The sequence below is a fragment of the Triticum aestivum genome, chromosome 6D (assembly GCF_018294505.1).
Source record: "Triticum aestivum cultivar Chinese Spring chromosome 6D, IWGSC CS RefSeq v2.1, whole genome shotgun sequence".
NCBI classification, from domain to species: domain Eukaryota; kingdom Viridiplantae; phylum Streptophyta; class Magnoliopsida; order Poales; family Poaceae; genus Triticum; species Triticum aestivum.
Window position 1 is genome coordinate 13,665,032 of NC_057811.1, and position 15,148 is coordinate 13,680,179.

General features: G+C 43.2%; 1 protein-coding gene across 2 annotated transcripts; it reads right to left on the reverse strand.

Moving 5' to 3' along the window:
* Window positions 1-11,129: 11,129 nt before the first annotated feature.
* LOC123141741 (uncharacterized) lies at window positions 11,130-14,797 on the reverse strand. Of its 2 annotated transcripts, XM_044560816.1 has the most exons (4): window positions 14,639-14,796; window positions 14,214-14,294; window positions 13,744-14,067; window positions 11,130-11,334 (listed from the first exon to the last, which is right to left on the reverse strand). In XM_044560816.1, the coding sequence occupies exons 1-4, from the start codon at window positions 14,760-14,762 to the stop codon at window positions 11,243-11,245; spliced, it is 621 nt and encodes a 206-aa protein (XP_044416751.1). In that variant the 5' UTR covers window positions 14,763-14,796; the 3' UTR covers window positions 11,130-11,242. The 2 variants fall into 2 exon arrangements, with proteins under 2 accessions (XP_044416751.1, XP_044416753.1); XM_044560818.1 differs by lacking the exon at window positions 14,214-14,294 and having other exon boundaries at window positions 14,639-14,797.
* Window positions 14,798-15,148: the final 351 nt, after the last annotated feature.

The following is a 15,148-nucleotide window of genomic DNA, read 5'->3' on the forward strand; positions in this document are numbered from 1 at the left end:
TGGGTTACAGTGTAGTGACCATCATTTGGATTTCAGTGCTTCTTTGGACAAATCTGAGCAAGGCTATCCCTCAAAATGCTCGTGATCTCCGGGATTCGTGGCAACAGGCCAGAAATAAAGTCCATGAATCCGGATTTCGTTGAACACTATGGTACCGTTAATTATCTGGTGCATATGGACGGAAAGAAATAGCAGGATCTTTTTAAATTCCCACATGCTGCTTCAAGGATTCATTGATCAAATTAAGACTGATGCGGTGCAATGGGTAGAAGCAAGTCTAGGTCATTTTGTATTACATTAGTTGGCTCTGTTGTGGTTTTAGGCGGTTTGGTGGTCAAGGTTTTGGGGTCATTTTTTTTTCATGAGTATAGGTTGTTCTTGTTGTAACTACGTTGGTTGTTGGTCGTGTATTTCTCCCTCTCTTTAATATAATACAAGAAGTCGTCATGCATGGTTCAAAAGTAAAACCCTCATAAAGAATGTCATATCAATCGTGCTATGCAACTCTATCCTTCTATATATATACAATCCATTTTTTCTCTTGAATGTCATATCAATTGTCTTCACATGATATCTTGTCAACTTAGCTATACAATGAGATTTTGGAGGAAACTAAATACACATATGATAAAAAACTGTGCCAAAAGCAACTTAGGCTCATTGTGGGAGAGGATGTCATAGCGTCATCGTCTGCAAAGGATGGCATTGGTATTACAAGCACCTTCTTAGTGATACTCTTCCGGCAAATGCATAATCTCATTGATAGTGCGGAGTGGAGGAGCCACATACACTATGTGGCCTTGTTCCTTCTGAAACGCAAGGATGCAGTATATGATGCCGATGACCTTCTTGTATGACATGAAGGTTGAATTGGAAGGAAATACAAGAACATCTCCTCTTTCTAACTTATTTGATAATGTCATTCAAGGTAGCTTCAACAAAATGAATGATGTCCAAAGTAGGCTAGATATAACTTTACATTGGCCGCGTGCAACATCTGGACTCCATCATTGCGCGGTTTGATCCATCATGTGCCTGCCCTAGAATGATAGGTTCCAGAAACAAATGCCAATGAAGGATGCACGGCCATGGTAGTTGGGCTCAAGTTGTTTGATGCCAATTTTTGGCAAGCCAACATTTTTTTGAAAAAAAGTGGAGACTCAAAAATGAAGCATCAAGTGGATACAAAATAATGAGCACACACCTGATGTTTGCATAGTTAGGATGCACACAACCAACGGAAAGGGACACACACAACTAAACACGCCGGCTAAATAGCAAAGTCTTACAAGATCAAAGCTATTCCTTAGCATAGAAAAAGGAAAAAGAATGATGCAAGCAAAGGAGCGACTAATAAACTACATCGACAATCATATCCGCACCAATCATCTCTTCAGTAATAACACCTCCAATAAGGGAACTATGCTCAAGTGTCGCCGCTGCCCGGATCAAACCATGCAGGAAAGGCTAGATTATAGGTTTTCACCCTAAAGAACAAATCTGAGCATATTATAACAGTGCCTTTACCAAGGTCACGATGCAAAAACATCACCATTACCAGGTATAACCATCTCGGGCCAGACCTAGGATTTTCACCTAGGATCTCAAGAAGCACCACCAATTTGAAGTCAATCATGTGTTCTCACCATTAATTTTCCACAATACCAGCTACTACATGTGTTGGGGTAGGATTCCCACCACACGACTGCACCACCATACCCCCGGCATCAAATCACCGTCCATACATTGCATCACACCGTTGAAGGCAAATTGGCCGAAGTGAGAGCCGCAAAAAATGGAGCCTTCCTCCTGCATCCTGCAACCTCATCAGTACATGTCATCGGCCGGTGTCACCAGGCCAAATCTGAAGGATAGAAATCCTCCCAAATGAAACACCTTGATCGAGATGTTCGCCAATATTATCGGATGCGAGCACTAGCAAGAACGGAAGCGACCATCGGAGTTATGCCCCATCCACAATGGCCCCGATCGGCCCAGATCTCGATCCCGTGCCACCGCATAGAAGCACGAGATCCCCAACTAGCACATCAAGCAGGAAGTGGGCCGCATCGCGTCGAGAGGGAGCATCGGATGATCAAAGGGCAGCAGCCGCGACGGATATTGACGGGGATGGGGGCATGGAGGACGTGCGATGACGGCAAGCAGGGGAAGCCCTGCTGCCACTTTCCCTAGAGCCAACGTGGGCTTCTAGGGTGGCTCTTCTAGTGGCGACATGATGGTATGACGGGGGTGGGAGGGGAGGGGGAGTTTGTGGTGATGGCGGCTGGGGGGCACCTGCCAGAGCTACCAAATGGATGTGACTCGGGGGTGTGCTCCGTTTTTTTAGGACTAGGGCAACAGGTCAACGTTTGACAAAACCGGAAGTTTTCAAAATTGGTAATTTATTGGAGATTGGAAAGAATCAATTGATAGCTCACCAAATGGTGGCCTTTTTTTAAGAATCGTCAACTATTGCAATGCCACATCAAACCAATTAGCCTCTGAGTGTCTCCAGGCACACCACTTGGTAGAAATTTTATTTGGGCATTTAAAATAAGTCCAAATAAACAAATACATCCTACTTTTGTAATACCATGTGGATTGTTAATTTTCGCTCAGAAATGAAATGTACTTTCTTGTGCATGGGGGGGGGGGGGGGGGGGGGGGATTGTGGTGCAGATTGCCAATCCTTATCATGTCCACATTTTTTTGCACGGAGCACTTGCTTTTTTCGAGAGCTTATATTGAATAAAAATGTGGTTTAAAGAAAAGATGCATTTCTTAATAAACAAGTATTTCCTTTTAAGAACCAACCAACATGCCATTGTCTAACCTCTCATGGTAGTTCACACTTCACACCAATTATCACTCAATAACAGCAGCCATCACACCTTCGACATGTGAGTCGTCCTCAGTTACTACAAGATGGTGTGAGGTAGTACTGAAAAATAATATGTAGCTTCAGATCACCATTTCTTGGCCATGAGTGTTTCTCTTCGTCTTGCTCCTGTGTGCAAGAAAGGGCCAGGCTATAGTACCGTATTTAGTTTTCCCTCTGTTGATGTTCTAGTCTCATGAATTTACTCTTGGTGCAGAGTTTTGTGCGTTGCGAAAGGTTCAAATTTCTCACTGTGCTCATGTTATTTTGTGCTAGACTAGTTTGTGGCTGTTCATGTTGATTGGGTGATGCTCGTACCATCCCAGCCTCTGATTGTTGCATGTTTTACAGATAATTATTTCTTTCGACAGTTAGCTTTTCCTATAAGGGAGTGTTAATTTCAGCCCCTCCTGCTATTTCCCTTTCCTCAATGAAAAAAAAAACTTAACATTCCTGGTTTCTCTCCTTAGATATCTTGCATTTCTTATTTCTGCTAGCTTTCAGTGTGTATCTGTGAGACTGATTTTCATTTTGTGGATTGTTGTTGGGTCGCATTACTTGTGTGGCAGCCTCTGTCTCTAGGACAACATGTTAGCTTGTAGCCCTGCAATTGTTCAGATCAGTATTAATGCCGTAGCTACTTTTCTGAACATCAATGTTTTTAGACTAACTTTGTAAATGCCCTATGACATAGAAACCTCTATTTCCATTAGTATAATGTAAAATAGATAAGCACACATAGTCCAATCCCCAATTCTGTTATATTATTTATTAGGAAATAAGTTTGCCTTTTTTGTCAACTAAAATTCATGAAATGAACATGCATGTGAAACTAAATTCTGAACTTCTATTTGTCCTTCATGAAATATTCTTGGTGGTCCAAATGAAAAGTGTGTTCTTATGCTTCCGTTCTGCTACTATCCTCTTCATTATCTTTGCAGTAAGACATGGGATAAATTGTTACTTTTCATCACAAGTAAATAAATAAGGAAAATGTCAATGGATCCCATAAAAGAGATTCAATTTTGTTTCTGTCCAACCACTATCAGTTTATCTCAATCCAGTTTATAATAAACCACATCCAAGACAAAAGAAACAAATTCTAGCACCGAAGCTTTCTTAAACATTCACCGGAGCAAAATGGACATATATCATGTTTTTTTTTCTGTTCTATGTATGCTCCCACGACTCCTCCATGCCCTCAGAGTTCAGACCTGTAATTATTATAAGGAATGGGTCAAAGTGCAGTAAGGATAAGGACACATACTGAGTTTGCACAAGAAGATGATTCTAAAGGCCGATGTAAAACCGGATACTATTTGTGACATTAATTCTGGTGTGTTCCACAGCTGCACACCCATGCTAGCATCTTTCTTAAAAAAAGGGCAATGCCAGAGAAGAAAGGTATAAGAACAAGGTAATGCAATATTAACTAGGGCAGCAGCCCAAAAGATTAGTCCAAACAGATAAATATCTCAACATCATGGTGACAGCCTTATTATTCTTCCCCTTCATCAAATATTTCCTACATTCTTTCCAGAAGATAGTTTAAACCAATTTTTGCAAAAGAATGCTCATTGCTGGGGATGGGAGAGTACAGACCAAACCATGATATATTTTTATTTGTGTTTTCTTCCTCGTTGTATACGCTAGCATAACTTCTATTTGTTTCAAACATCGTGATACGAACCATAAGATAACTCATGGTCATATTGCTTTGCGTCTAAATATGTCTGAAGATCAACGAGCACAACCTAAAACATAGTATATGATATCCTTTATACTATTCGTATTCCCATCAGCCGTGAAGGTAACCTAATCAATTTGATGCTCTGCACAAAGACACCAGTTGCAAGCCTGCAACTAAATCTTGTTTTAAGAAAATTCGGACAAAAGATAACATGTATGGAAATGCATCTCACAAAAGTTATTTTAGCATTTCTGCGACTAAAATTGTAAGTTGTAACCACACAGTAGAACGTTTTGCATCATTATTTTACAAATTTCTGTTTATGAAGAGCATGCGCTCAAGCAGTACAATTTAAAAAAAAATGCTTTGCCAATATACAAAATTCTATTTGTGTAGGGTCTCAGTAATAAACAGTGCAACTTCGAAAAGGACAATGCAATGGAAATATGCAAGCATGCTAATATTGAGAACAGAACATACCAATTGGTAAGGTTTTCAAATTCATCGGTAGTTAGCCAATCAAGCATTTCATCTGTTACTATTGCTCCTCCACCTGATGTACCAGCTGTTTCAAAACTAGTGTTCTCCCAGTTGAAAACTTCACTGCCGAGGCCATGAGGCTGCACTGCACCGGTCTGACCAGCAGGACCATCTCCAAGCATTTCCTTGGCCGTCTCCCCAATTGCAGCATTCTGCATTCCTTGTGGCATGTCCATGGTTGCAGCATTCTGAATTCCATGGATCATATCCATGGCTGCAGCATTCTGAATTCCATGGGTCATGTCCATAGTTGCCGTATTTTCCATCACGTCCTTCTCACCCTGATACCTTATAAGAGGGTCAGTACCATCATCCCGAGGCCAAAGCGACATAGATATCCCTCCATTTCTGCAGTCATAGCTGAGTTGATATAACCGTGGGACAAGCTCTTGTTGCCTTACATGGTTTGGATTATCCATGGCATGCACCGTGTTACTTGAAAATAAATTAGAAGTGGGCATTGTCTGCTGTACTGGTTGTGCTAGGTTGGACGGCAGTGATGCACTTGACATGATCCCATCTGTTAGAACTCCACCATGACCACCATTACCATCAGTATAACCGTAACCATAACCATTATGATTAATGTCACAATAACTATTAGTGTTGCCACTACCATACCGATAACCATAACCATTAGCATTGCCATTACTAGTACTAGATGTTGGTCCCCTAATAGCAGCTCCACCAAGACCTGGTGTGCTGCTCCCATTTCTATGAACACCCAAACCAACTGGTGAGGCACTACCACTGCTTAGTTGGTTAAGATTTCTAGCTCCCTGAGACCTCATATTGAACCTGGAACTTCCCTCACTATCTTGAGATGTTGAATAGTTCTTCAAAGAGTTGGTGGGCATAGTTAATAGCTGATCAATTAGGCAATCCGTTTTGCACTTCTGAAATTTCAAATATGGTGGAAACATCAATAAGTATGTGCTTGGGTAGTGCGGTAACATTTCTTATGAGGGAAGCTTAGTTTCAGAAGGAAGGAACATCAACTAGAAAGTTAAAATCATACCTGAAGATGGCTGCTGACTTGATCGATAGTTGCACTTACACCGTCATGCTCCAGAAGTTCTCTTATAATGTTTTGAGTATTGTCTGCATTAGAAAAAGAAAGTATGCCAGTCGGGTACAGCTTAGAGTTGGAAAAGTCAATATGCATCCATATATACTCCCTCCGTTCCAAATTACTCGTCGCAGTTTTAGTTCAAATTTGAACTAAAACCACGACGAGTAATTTGGAACGGAGGGAGTACAATTTATTAGTTTCAGGCCTAGCATGCTTAACTCGCCCTAACACCTTGGCTGCACATCCATGTTAATTGTAAAAGGAAATCGTCTAAATGATCAGAAGCATGACAACAAATATTAGTTATGTCGAACGCATGCACGGAATTTTGTTATACTAAACTAAAAATATTAAAATGGTAGAAAACATTTCTGTTCATAGAACCACAGTATCATTTCAAGAATATTCTAATTACGTGATGTAGAGGTAAATATGCATTTAACTTGTTATTATATAGTTACTGCATGCATTATGTTCATGATGGTAGAGAGCATATCTGAGGATGGCCTTGTCAAATGACCAAGATAGTGTAAACCGTGTATCCCAACTTGCGTATCGCCTACCTCGGCCGACTGGGAGACTCACACCACCGGCACTTAGATCTCCCATCGCTGCTCCCTTCGTCTGCCGTTGCAGCCGGCCTCTGCCGCAGTGGCAGTGGGCTCGTGTCGAAGGCTGCGGGAGGCTGTTGCTGGTGGTGAATGTGGCCGACTGGTGGGTTGTGCAATCATTAGATCTGGCCAATGGGCCCCTCAATTCTGGCTAGTGGTGAGCATGGGTAGCCCTCCTATGCTTCTGATAGGTTCCTTCTGGCTGACGATGCACGGACCTGGCCCGCCCCGGCGTGGTCTAGAATCCTCCTGATTTGGGCTTGGTGTGTGTCCTTCCGGCACTTGGCAACTTGCCCCCATTCTTCCGCAGTAGGGGTTCGGGCTACCTTGCAGTGGGCATGGTGGTTGCGCGCGGAAGTCGTGGTAATAGAGAGCCGGTGAGGTCACGCGTTCTGGTACTACCAGACTTGATGACGGGCTGGTTCACTTGGGGAGCAACATATGTTGTCCCGGGCGAAAGTCTTGTGTCGTCTTCGTCAACATTGATTATGTCGACGCCTAGGACGACGTATTCCTTCTTGAAGGCATCTGCGTGGATCTTGCACACCTTGCCCACCTGTGTGCTCTCCATACGAAAGTCTAGATCCAGCATCTGGACTGGACGACGACAATGTCCTCGACGTTGTAACCTCTTTTGAGGCGTCATCTTCGAGTCACTGATCACCTTGCTTGTTTGACATCTTGGTTAGTGTAGGTTGGATGGTTTGATGTGTGTGGCTGCAATTAGCGGTAGCTAGTATGGATTGTGGTGCTTGCTCCTAGTCTTTTCTTACTCTGGTGTTCATCTACCGAGGTGTGCACACTGGCCTTACTGTTTGACCAAGTCTACGAAGGCCCTAATGCTTTCATCTGAATCTTAGTTAGTGACATCATGATTCACCCTTGACCCCCTTGCTCCCTATAAACACCCCTCCTCCTCCTTGTGTGAGTCTTTGGGTGGCAACCAGATGACAAACCTCTGCCTTGCTTAGTCGGATGAAAATGGAAGCTAAATTCCTCCTCCATGTTGGCGGTGTCGATGAGATTTGTGTCTGTAGGCGGAAACTCATTCCATCCTTGTAGCTCTCATGTTGTTTCTTTTTTTTCCTATGTGGTATGTTATCACCTCATCCTGTATTCTCTTGTAATTTCCCGGCTCTACCATTTCTTCTTAATGAATGATTCATCAAAAAGGACCAAGATATATAAGCAATGAATTTATTGTGAAATGAATAGACTTGTAAATGCAAGAGTTATACATGGGGCAACTAGAAAGAATACCCTTGTGAAATACGAGATATACTTTATCTTACATTTATATGAGGCATAATTGAAGTGCCAAACTATCATACGTAATTTGACAAGGACATCCCTACGACTATAACATACAAATCCCCCACACCTATACACTTGTTTCGGAATAAATGGACTAGAATGTATGAGATGGATGTGTATTTTAGCATGATCAAGCATGTAGAGGGGGCGAGCGCGCAAGGAATGTCGACGAAACTTCAAATGTAGATTTCATGACTTTGAAGCCACCATCACAATGAATGAAGACATGGACGAAACATAAAAGATGACACTTCATTTTTTTACCACTGACTTATACATGTGTTGTGCCACCTCACTTTTGAGCTAGGCCTATGTAATTTTGAAATAGGGGACAATAGGCTGATTTTGTATTCTGTATTTCAAACCAAGTTACGGACGAATTCACCCCCCTCCGAAGTCTAGACAAATTTCTCCTATGTCCCTCCATAAATAATACCCTTAGGGAGTCATTTAGAATCGGGCTTTGATTATTTACAAGTTTGCCAGAATGCAACTTGGTGTACTTTCTTTGTGTCCAATGACCCAGCCAAAACTTCTTATGAAACACGAACTTTCATCTATGCTCATTTATATTCTCAACATCTCGATTGCATGTCATAGTTCTTACTTGTTGTGCGAGTGCTTGAAAGGATAAGATAAGGTTGGTCATGCCTTTGTTGGGTCAATAACCTCTCTGGTGTTGGTTTAGCGATTCCGCAGGCGCAACATCGTCACATGTTGTAATCGTCTCCAACCAAATCGATGAATGTTCGTCGAAAGTTGTGGACACCCATAGTGCGACCATGATATAGGCTTATTTCCTGGATTTGCCTAGTTATGCATGTCGAATTAGGCAAGTAAGAGGTCATCACTATTAGAAGACACTAAAATAGTGTGACGGTCAGAACATGAGAAGTTCCAAGATATGTCAATCACCACATTTAATCTAGGCTTGCCTCACCGTACTTCCTCCATCTTCATGCTGGACATGAACATTAGGGCCTTAACAAAGGCAAGATGCATGTTGAATCTACTTGTGTTGCTAGGCTAGGTCTTAACGTGTGAATGCAAGGGCAGTGAGATTAATGGGAAAAGTTTTACCATTTATGCCAATATTCCAATCAAGAGTGGATATTGAAGTGCAATCTATTTTAGGCAAGAAGGTACCCAAAAATTGTAATTCACTGACCAATTTCCTTGGGGAAGTTGGAGTAAAAGAGTGGAGCCTGAACTCACATATCAATTGAGACACACGTTTATTGTCCGGGCTCTTCAAGGGAGGAAGATGGTTTTGACCCTTCTAGAGTTACCAACTGTTGTAGGCATCCTATAATAGGTGGCTTCTAAAGATCGATATGATCTCTCATGTTGTAGACCTTTCTTGGACATTTTACTACCAGTTTTCATTCTTGATTTGCTGGCTGTCTTTCGGAGACAATAATTGAATCTTCATTGATGAAGTTACTCATGTGTTTAGACATGGTCTGAGCATGGCGATATAGATGAAAGAAAAGTGACACACACGGTTCACACCATATCTGCCTCTATTCCAATCAACGGTGGACCTTGAAGAGGTACTTGCTATAAGTGACACCACCATCAAAATAAGGTGCGAATTTGTGTGTTCACCACTCAATGCTTGTCGTGAAAAAGTTGGAGTGTAGAGATATGATGTTCGACACCCATGACAATGGATAAGAAATGACAAGCAAGGCTTCTTCCAAAGTTCACCCAATAATCTCATTGTTTTTGCAGATAACAAGAGAGCTTTATTACTCCGAAGTAGGGTTACAATTGTCAGCATTAGGATACACTCAGGCGATAAGATTAGCAAAGAGTTTGCACTCTTAGTGTGACCCGAGCAAATTTTTCTAACCTATCTATGATCCTATCCTGTGTTCGATCAATCGTGTTCGGTAACAACTCTATATCTACTTGAACCATTCCCCTTAGCTCTTTTATTATGAAGACGGTCTCCGCACAGTCCATCTCCGAGCATTTACTTCCTCTTAGCGACATTACAAAGTCAAACTTTAGTATTAGCCATCTATCGGTAGGCATCGTCGCGAGTTTGAGATCTTACACAACAGCATCGGTGTGAGTATCTAAAGCTTATGCACACTGATTGAGGTACATAGCTCTAAGCCGAAACTGGCATCCATCAATCAGAATCCCTAATGACCATGCCATTACATGCACAACCATCGATGTACAAACTATTAGTGGTCTTGTGGTCATTGCAACTTGATCAGGTTCCTGATAGGCCACCGCACAACCACGGGACAGAACGACGCTCATATGTGGTCTTTCTGACCCTCACCAATGACATGATTTTCCTTGATGACATCTCTACTGCCCTATTGCCAGATGATGAACAGTGAGTGATCATAACTCCATAAATATTTTGTAGTAACTCCAATTTGTGAGTTCGGCTTCTCATGAATCAACTTGTTGCACAACTGCCAAAACCTCTAGACTAGTAGCATCACTCTACATATCTGATCCACCGAGATTGCCCTCAACACACCAGAAAATCAAGTTGGTCCACTATATATAATATCATCTGTAATTGGTTGCCAAGCCTCCACCATGGCATTCCAAAGCATATACAAGCTGCAATTGGTAGCTCCCAAGCCTCCACTATAGAAGACGTCTTTGTCATCCATACAAAATCGAGGAAATCACCCTATGTGTTGGATATGGTATTTTTTTATTGTTCAACATTGTCGGAAGGCCACAAAGTAGCATGTTGGCCTATGTGAGGAAGTGGTTGCTGACAATATCAAATGTTGACACACTTGTATAACCGAAGGTACATGGGCATTTCCTTGATCCGTGCAACACTAATAAACGTTGATCTTGAAGAAGTATATATTTTAGGTGAGAAATATTGGAAAAGGTGAGTCATGGTACCACCCAATTATGGTAGTAAAACTCATGTAATCACCATAAAAATGAATTGTCAACCAAAGCTCGAATAGTCCAAGTAAGGCATTTATTGCAACAATTCATAAGGCCCCCTTCCACCTCCATCTACTCATGCACCCTAGCCTTGCATATCCTCTGAGACAGAAATAGTCTCATCTGGCTTGGAGAACAGAGCACTCGCAGGAAACATCAAACATGCCCTATTGGAGAAATCAAGTAGTTCATATAAACTACTCATAAACATATTGTGCATAGATTGTCTTCTGTTCCTCCATGTCCTCAATGACAAGTATCATCTCACTTAGCTTGCACAAAGATAGCACTGAAAGAGCAGAAGAGATGATCTATTTGCGCAATATCAAGTATATAGAACAACTAAATAAATGGCACATCAATTGCAATGCACCCTACATAAGATATTTGCAACATCAACTACTAGATTTTTTTCGTGAACACTCAAAGCTTGCATATCTTTCCATTGATAGTGGGAGAGAAAATAAATAGAGACCAGATGTGACCTGGGGGGGGGGGCACCACGTGTGTAGGAGTAGAACAAGGGGTTCTTAATCCTCAAACACGCAACCAACTGAACACGACTAGCCCAACCTCAAGCAATGCGTAGAGGAGATACATAACACTGAGCATGAAAGGTCGCGTCACAACCAAAGCCAAAGCTCTCAGAGCAAGACCAAGACAAGGGGACTGGATCAACGCGCCATCCACCAAAAAGTGTCAAGCAAATGGCAAGTGTAAATCAGGAACAAGTCAGACCTGAGGAAGGTGACGTCTAAGAGTCGCCAGCGACGGAGTACTTGCACCCCAAAGGCTCATGCACACCACAACAGAGTTCACTGGAAGAGGGCGAAGCATGTAGCAAGGAAGGCGACACCACATGACAAGCCTTAGTGGAAGCAAGTGGCACCACAACATTGTCAGGAGGCGCCATTGCTGAGCCCCACGATGGCCGACCCACCGAGGACCCAAGGTTCCACGTGTATGACAAGGATGGGTACCTATATGATGCCTCTAGGAAGGGGTAATGACCTCCAATGGCGGCATCGTCGTGTAGCTTTCGCGCGGTACCCAGTAGGACAAAGTCTTGCTCCAACTATGACTTCAAGAATTTTACAACACCCTCGGCCCCCCTCACCGCTGGAGCCGCCCAAATATGGCTCAACAATATGTCCCAATAAAACCTTCACCGCATCATCGTACGTACATTGCCACTGCCCACCCAGACGAGGAGAGCCGCAATGCCTCCATAATTAAGCCACCACATAGGTAGCGTCGCGTAGGAACAAGAGGAGCTTTGGAACGCCTCACTATTGCAGGTCGCCGCATGTAGCCGTGTCACGAGGTGCATGGATGCAGAGTGCCACCATAAGCTTAGGAGCAGTCGGCGCGTGCAGCAGGAGTCATGGCGCATCGCCACAGTCCACCACCGACCATAACCCACCTAGCGCAAGGCCACGGGGCCTAGAGAGGACCTATGAGCAACGAGGAGACGCATCGGGAGGTTGAGGAGGGGTTCGATGGGGCGCGTGGGGCAGGAAGTAGGGCACAAGATCTAGTGCCGGGGAGAAGCGACAGGGGCACAACAAAGCACCGGTGCCACAGCGGGCTCGACAAGGAGAGGCACGGCAGGTCGATGCAGCGCTGTCCCGTCTTGAGCGGGTGTTTGCTCGACAACGTCTATCAACGACGACGAGGGGAGGTGATGTAGTAGGGTTGGCGACAGCCAGGGTTCCTGCCTGAGCAGCCCTAGGAGACGACGCATGGGGGGTCGGGATGCATGGTTTTGGTTTGAGATGGACTAATAGATATTTACCTATTGTGTAGATCGATGCTTGCCCTCCATGAGAGGTACGACCATATATATAGGGCATGCACAAATATACCATTTACATATACAGATCATGATATATGTCTATTTAGTAATGAGTTAATGTTGATCCGGGCACATAGCCCCTACCCCGAGCGAGAACACTAAGCATGCCATACAAACAAGCCATGATGGTTGAGAATTGAGCACTTCATACACTCTAGACTCTACCACTAGAATAAACAAGCAGTGCCCATAGTTCATGCTTGTCCATGCTTGGGGTCTCACTTGTATATACTCCCTCTGTTCCATTATCAAGCAGTGCTCATAGTTCTTGGCTAATAGCAATGAATGACCTGTTTACATTTTGTGGACGAAACTAGCCAACTCTCCACAGCTTATCTCATTCCCAGTCAAGTCCTACCACCGCAGTGTGTACCAGGGGAGATCAGTTTCATCTAGACTTGCATGGCTGTGCAAATGCACACTACAACATGAAATTTAAGCCAAAAAATAATATACGCACTATAAAGTGAAACGGAGGGAGTATATAGCACTCACTATCTCCTATTAAAATCACAAACATCCAAACAAGCCATGCACCAACCATCCAAACATGCCAGGACTATGCCAGTATGGGTGAAAATTAAGCACTTCATACACTCTAGACTATACCACTAGAAGACGACACCATTTTGGCCTAACATGCATATATATAGTACTCACTGTCTCCTACATCAACATCACAAACTTACATATGCATGCATGCTTACACATTGGTTACTATGTACTACTAGTAAATAAGCACGAAGAAATAAAACACGCAGAAACGATTATGTATGATCGCATATAGCACAATGTGCCCGACATGGAGATATTGGACTATATGTTTGCATAAATTGCACGCACCTTCTGTTCCAATGATCCGGTTGTTGGCCACTTTGTGAAGTAATGCATGCTTCTCTGCAGTGATCTTCTTGGCAGTCCTGCTACCGAAGCCCCCCGCGTCGGAGTGGTCCACTTCCGTTGGCCTCTTCCTCGATTTGCCATCCTGGCTGGAGCGAGGATCGGTGTTTGCGGGGGCGGCGTTGACGGCAGCGTTGAGGCTTCGCTCCTTGACAGGACGGCGGATGTTGTGCATCCCGTCGTTGCCCGGGGGCTTGGTCAGGAAATCGCACGGGTCTCCGTTGACCCCTCTCATCATCATCTCCATGCTCTCGTCGCCAGATAACACTGCACATACACATACAGATCCATCAGTACCAGACGTGCACAACCAAGCTAGGTACCTGCGTATCCTGAAATTTTGGATGTAGATAATCTGATCACATTAAGAAGTAGTAACTGATACTTTTTCTCATAAAGAAAAGAGAAGTAACTGCTCCTTTGAAGTTTCCTGTTCTTCAGCCGGAGTCCTGGGCTCCGGGCGCCAGCGCGTGCACGTGATGGGGCAAGCCACTCTTCGCAATCAAGTTCACAACACTCGTCAGTTAACAAAGACGAAAATTCTCTACCATCTTGCATCCATCAAAGTCTAGATTTATCAGATCTACCAGTCGCAGTTGGTACGCGCAAACAAGCTAATGATTAACAACACATGTACATCGCTCCCTTTCTTATAACAAAGAAGAAAATTCTCTAGCATCTTGCATCGATCGAAGCCTAGATTTATCTGGTAAGGGCAGAACTACCAGTTGCAGTTGGTGCGTTCAAACAATCTAAGGAATTCATACATCTGGAGGTGCATCCATCCCTTTCAAGATACTGCAGGAACATGTACAAGCAGAGGGAATCGAATACGTACCTTGATATGTTTGTGTCGGGGTCATGGTTTCGACGTGGATGGGGTCTTCACCCGCGGCGAGCCCCCTAATCCCCTCGAGGGAAGCAGCGCTGGAAGCGAAGCCGTCGTCACGGTGGTTCTCCATGGCTGCACGAAGCAGTGGTCGAGGGCGAGAGATAAGTGAGGTTGAGAGAGAGAGAGAGAGAGAAACTGCTGGCCAAAGTTGCTGCATTTATTCTAAGAGCTGCGTGCGGCATCATGTGGTCCAAACAATTTGAACCACGTTTTCCCTGAATTTTTTTTGAACTATCGGTAGTCCGACTGACACATTATTTGGGGAGTTTTATGAACCAACCTGATAAAATAGTAGAAGTAAAAAAGGTATCCTTTTGTAATAACAGAACACGCGTATTCAAAATAAAATTATTTATGTACTTTTAAAATATTAATATATTTATTTTTCATTCACCTATTGGAAAAAATACACATGGAAGTTGAAATATTTTCATTTTAAGAAAAGTATTCAAATAA

Excerpts from the sequence above, each read along its gene's own strand:
- LOC123141741 (XM_044560816.1), bottom strand. The coding sequence starts at position 14,762 with ATGGAGAACCACCGTGACGACGGCTTCGCTTCCAGCGCTGCTTCCCTC. Across the intron at positions 14,295-14,638 it reads CCCGACACAAACATATCAAG|AGTGGCTTGCCCCATCACGT; the intron begins GTACGTATTCGA and ends TTGATTGCGAAG. Across the intron at positions 11,335-13,743 it reads CCGGATCATTGGAACAGAAG|TGCTATCTTTGTGCAAGCTA; the intron begins GTGCGTGCAATT and ends CTGCTCTTTCAG.